This window comes from Nilaparvata lugens, unplaced genomic scaffold, assembly GCF_014356525.2.
Source record: "Nilaparvata lugens isolate BPH unplaced genomic scaffold, ASM1435652v1 scaffold5274, whole genome shotgun sequence".
NCBI classification, from domain to species: domain Eukaryota; kingdom Metazoa; phylum Arthropoda; class Insecta; order Hemiptera; family Delphacidae; genus Nilaparvata; species Nilaparvata lugens.
In genome coordinates, this window is record NW_024091145.1 from 4027 (window position 1) to 8947 (window position 4921).

The 4921-nt window shown below is 33.2% G+C and overlaps 1 protein-coding gene across 1 annotated transcript; it reads left to right on the plus strand.

Annotated features, from left to right (window-relative positions):
* Positions 1–397: 397 nt before the first annotated feature.
* LOC120355928 (mediator of RNA polymerase II transcription subunit 4-like) lies at positions 398–4268 on the plus strand (the record flags this gene model as incomplete). The annotated part of the gene is made up of 3 exons (XM_039444685.1): positions 398–605; positions 2669–2782; positions 3754–4268. Coding segments are annotated over 3 exons (495 nt in total), but the record flags the coding sequence as incomplete, so codon positions are not given.
* Positions 4269–4921: the final 653 nt, after the last annotated feature.

The following is a 4921-nucleotide window of genomic DNA, read 5'->3' on the forward strand; positions in this document are numbered from 1 at the left end:
TTAGGAAAAAATACACGCTCCTGAGAGAGCGTGAGAGCGTGACAAGAGAAAAAAGTTTAAAAGTTGTTGTTATAATATTATTGGATGACACCAAAGTTAAACATAACAAACGTTCCTGGATTGAAGCATTTCGTCAAATATATAAGGACTCCAAACAATGATGATATTTACTGCTTTCCTTTCAATTTTTTGTTGTTATAATATTATTGGATGACACCAAAGTTAAACATAACAAACGTACCTGGATTGTAGCATTTCGTCAAATATATAAGGACTCCAAACAATGATGATATTTACTGCTTTCCTTTCAATTTTTATTTTATAGAAGTGTCATATATACACCTCCTCATCCTCCTCTTCTTCTTGCTAATTTCCTACTTCACCTTGAATTTGAACAAAAATATATCTATTGTACTCTTATTTGTTATTCCAGGCTACAGCAATTTTCCAAGCCAAACAAAAACTGCAGTCGATCAGTCGTGCCAACAAAAAACCTGTTTCGTCTGAAGATCTGATCAAATTTGCCCACAGAATAAGTGCTTCAAACGCGGTGTGTGCACCTCTCACGTGGCAGCCTGGAGATCCGAGGAGACCGTATCCCACAGGTAGCAAACTGATAGTTCATGTGTTTTTTGGAGAATGATATTCATGTTATTGTGGAAGCTTTTTTTATGATATAATTTGAAATCACGTGGCAACTATGAAGATGCAGTATCACTATCAAGCTGTAACACAAGCTATAACTTCACATTTTGAGCTGATAATTTTTTAACTTTGCAGAAGAAACTGATATGTACAGATTCCAATTTATTGTTGTTATTAAATAAATAATCATTTTATTTGTTCACGGACTAGCCATACAAATACTGTGTTACAGTTAAATAGAGATACATGCACAATATATAATGATTCTATTATTTAAATATTAACATCCAATAGAAATAAAATACTAAATTGAAATATAAGTTCATGAGAGAGCACTATTGTTGTTATTACAATTTAGTTGAATCAAATCAAGTCAAAGTGTTTGACTTCGATTCACCATATTGTCATTTGTATATAGCCAATTTGCATGAAACTTCATTTGCCAATAGAAGTATATTCATACATTCATTTAACAAATACAGTAATTACAGTATAAATAAGACAATATGCATAATAATTCCATGCATGGGCCGAAGCATGTATGCTGGAATGAGTTGAATCGTCACATTGTAGCAAACAAAAGTAAAGAATATAGCTCATGTTTCCTAGTAAATTAAATAAGTAGCTATCGGATGAATGAATACAAAATCGAAAGATGTAATTTATGCTTTCATAACTAAACTTCAAATAAAAATTATCCTTGTGATTCAATATACAATTAAAAATGAACCAGAATGAGAATTAATGAAATGAAATTAATGAAAGAAAGAAATGATGATTGAGGGAAGTGTAAGGTATCAATTATAGAGTGAAAAGACCATGGAGGGGAAAGAAAGAGAAAAGCTGTCAAAGAAACGTGTTGTGGAAACAAATTTGAATTTGAAGAGTATCTAGAGTATAAAGCTGAAATCGCACAGGAGGTGAACCGCGCCAAATTAAAATTAGCATTTAAGGAGGCGAACGCGCATTCTAAATCACAGATGCTAAGTATTCAACCAGATGTGAATATTCCCTATTTCAGTGATAATAATGTGAAATATTTCTTCTATGTTTAGTTTTGAAGCATCTAAATGTAAAAATCTACTTTGTGAAAATAATTAAGGTCTGAAAATTTTGTGAAGTGAACAACTACAAGGTGCGCCAGAGAAACTTACTTATATGAAAGGGCAATAAAAACAAAAGTACTTCAGATATTGTTTAATCTCTTTTCATATAAGATTACAATATCCTTAATTTTTCCGTGCAGTCTGAAAATGAGATCAGACCAATGGCGACCCCCATTGCGCATACACTGATGAAGTCGATTTTTGAAATTTCGTTGTAGTATATCAATCGGTATGTTGTGAATGTTGTTCTTAAGGTGTGCTATAGTCCGTTGTCGATCGATATAAACCAGAGATTTCAAATAACCCCATAAAAACAATAGCATTGACGAATCGCATGTGGAAATGAGCCTTGTCACTAAAAATAATGACCGCGTCTTCAGGCAGGTTGTCAATCAGCATATCACATGCATTTTGACGGGCAACAAAATCGCGTTCAGTGAATTCTTGAACAACAACTAATTTATAGGGATAAAGTTGAAGGTCTTCATGGAAAATTAGTTGAACAGTGCGGTCAAAAATAGCAGCTGCGTGTTTGCGAGCCGAACGCCTGGGAGAACGCACAACTGACTGTTCAAAAGTTCTAACAATTATTAGAACCATCTGATTCTCATTCACATAAAAAAGTAAATCTCATTCAAACTCCAAAAAAAGTGTTCCAGCATAGGTTGTTCAATATCTCAATAAGGACTGTTGTTTGAAACTTTCACTGATTTTATGGAATTCATCAGTAGATTTCACACAATAATTCTAAGTTAGTTCACAATGTTAATCTATCCACGAAGTATTCATATTTATAAACGAAAGAAACGATTTCTGTGGATAGAGATTCTAGAGTAAGTCTATTGTATTCACGTTGACAGGTAATATCAATTTTCTAATTTTATGAATAGAGAAAATTTAGTGGACTATTATTTCAGATATTGAAATGCGTATGGGATTTCTTGGAAGATTTGGCGATTTGCCCCTGAACGGTCACATGGTGGCTCAGCAGGGCAGCCTATCTGACATCCATCGTACGGGACATCCACCAGGTAATTTAAAATTATTACTTATTCATCGCGTCATCGCAAAATGTTAATTAATAGGTTTAGTCCAGATCCTTTTCTATAAACAAGTAATTACTAGTGTTTTTGTAGCAGTTTGAATGTTTCTTTTCACAATTTTTTGTATAGAAAATGGATCAACTAGAATCCAAATATTTACTATTACAGTATAGTCCATTCCATAAATTACGCTTATGTATTATTCACATTGTGAATTATGAACTGTTCGAATATAACTGTTCAAAGGAACAGTGATATGAAATTTTCGTCGAATTTCTCAAATAGATTCTCCTGCCGGGAAAATCTTTAAAATACAGATTTCAATAAGATTCACAAATAATACATTATCACTATTACTACTTAACTGCTATTGCCACTGATTAGCTGTATGGCCCTTGTAAAGCCTTGTCCTCAAGCACAAGCGTCTTGTGTCTAATTTCTGTCTAATATTATAATTAATTCAACTTTTTTATAATTAATACCGAGCTTCGCTCTGGAGTACAAAAGCATAGAAAATTAATTATTACGTAAGAGGAAATGATAATATATAATAGTTTATAAGTTGATCATATCGATTAATGTTCCTGATACCTAATATTTCTCTTGATATCAGCGGATTGAATGCAATAGATCAACAGCTGAACATAATTCTGTCTCACTCCTACACACGCACTCGCTCACTCACTTCTATTTATCGACAGACGACGGAAATTTCAGCTGTTTTTCCAAGGATGAATTATCCTTTTAATGTCCTTCAGCGAGTTTTCCCAGAAATGAGACCTAGAGCAATCTAATTTTTATATCATAAACCTTCTTTGCTCCAAATTTCGTGAGAATCGTTAGAGCCGTTTTTGAGATCCGGTGACATACACACATAAAAACATATATTTAAACAGAAATCGCTCGTTTAATAGTATAGGATTTTACGATAATATTGTGGTTTGTTGATATTTTTGCAGAACCTCCAGCTTCTCAACAGAACCAGTTCGCTTGGCATCTGTCGGGTGAGATGCACATGACCGTGCCAGGCCAGGGCTCCATAGCCATGGACACCCGCAATCACAAAGACGCCGAAGACGTGGAGGTCATGTCCACCGACTCCAGCAGCAGTTCTTCCAGTGATTCTCAGTAGTAAATAAGAAATAACGTTATTTCAAGGATATAGGCTGAACAACATATGAATAACAATTGAGTTTTTGTTTTCGGAACAGAAAAGATACATTAAACTCTATAGTCTAGGCAATGAATACTCTAAAAAAGTTATAGAAAGTTTGGAAGACAATTTTTGACCCCGCAGTTCTGTTAAGGGTAGTAAGGAGGTTAACATAAATACCAGAATTGCAGACTTGAAAGGCTTGAAAGTCAACCGTCTTAAAAATAGAAAAGTGGCTTGGAATTGAGGCTTAAAAGTCCTCACCCCTACCCTGTGTGAAGAAGGGCAATTTAAACTTTCTTGAAGGTACAATTTTCTGGTTTCTTGCATATAACTCGAAAATTATGCATCTCATGGACATAACTATTCTACATAAAATTGTAGCTGATATAATTCCCTACAATATTCATCTGCGAACTTTTTCTATATATTCTATAGTTTTTGAGAAATCCGCTCTTGAAGGTGTGACATTTAAAAGAAAAATACATTTGCCTACAATTATTTGCTATTTTTGCTCTTACAACTTTTTAAAAATCGCTAGAACAATTCCATGCGATTCATGAACTTATAGAGCTTAATGATATAAACCTATGAGAGAATATTATTCTCTTCAATTTAATGCATAATTTGACGAATTTCCCACGATTGTTGTAGCACCTTTAGTGTTGTTTAGTGTTATCTGAAAAATTGAATAAAACTAGTCTGGAAGCTGTAGTGTGAGTAGTTTTTGAGAAAAAAGTTGAAATATGCAAAAAATCTAACTAGAAAAACATAGACTTCTACGTTTGATGCCCAATAACTTTCTTCAATGACGAGTAAACAAATAATTTTTCGTAATAAAAATGGTAGAGAATTTAATTCTGAAAAGAATTATGTAAGCTGTGTAAACTAAATTTAAATAAAAGTTGAATAAAATGTATTCTTATGTAGTACATTACACCACAAAAATTTGCTGTTTTATGAGAAGAGAACTA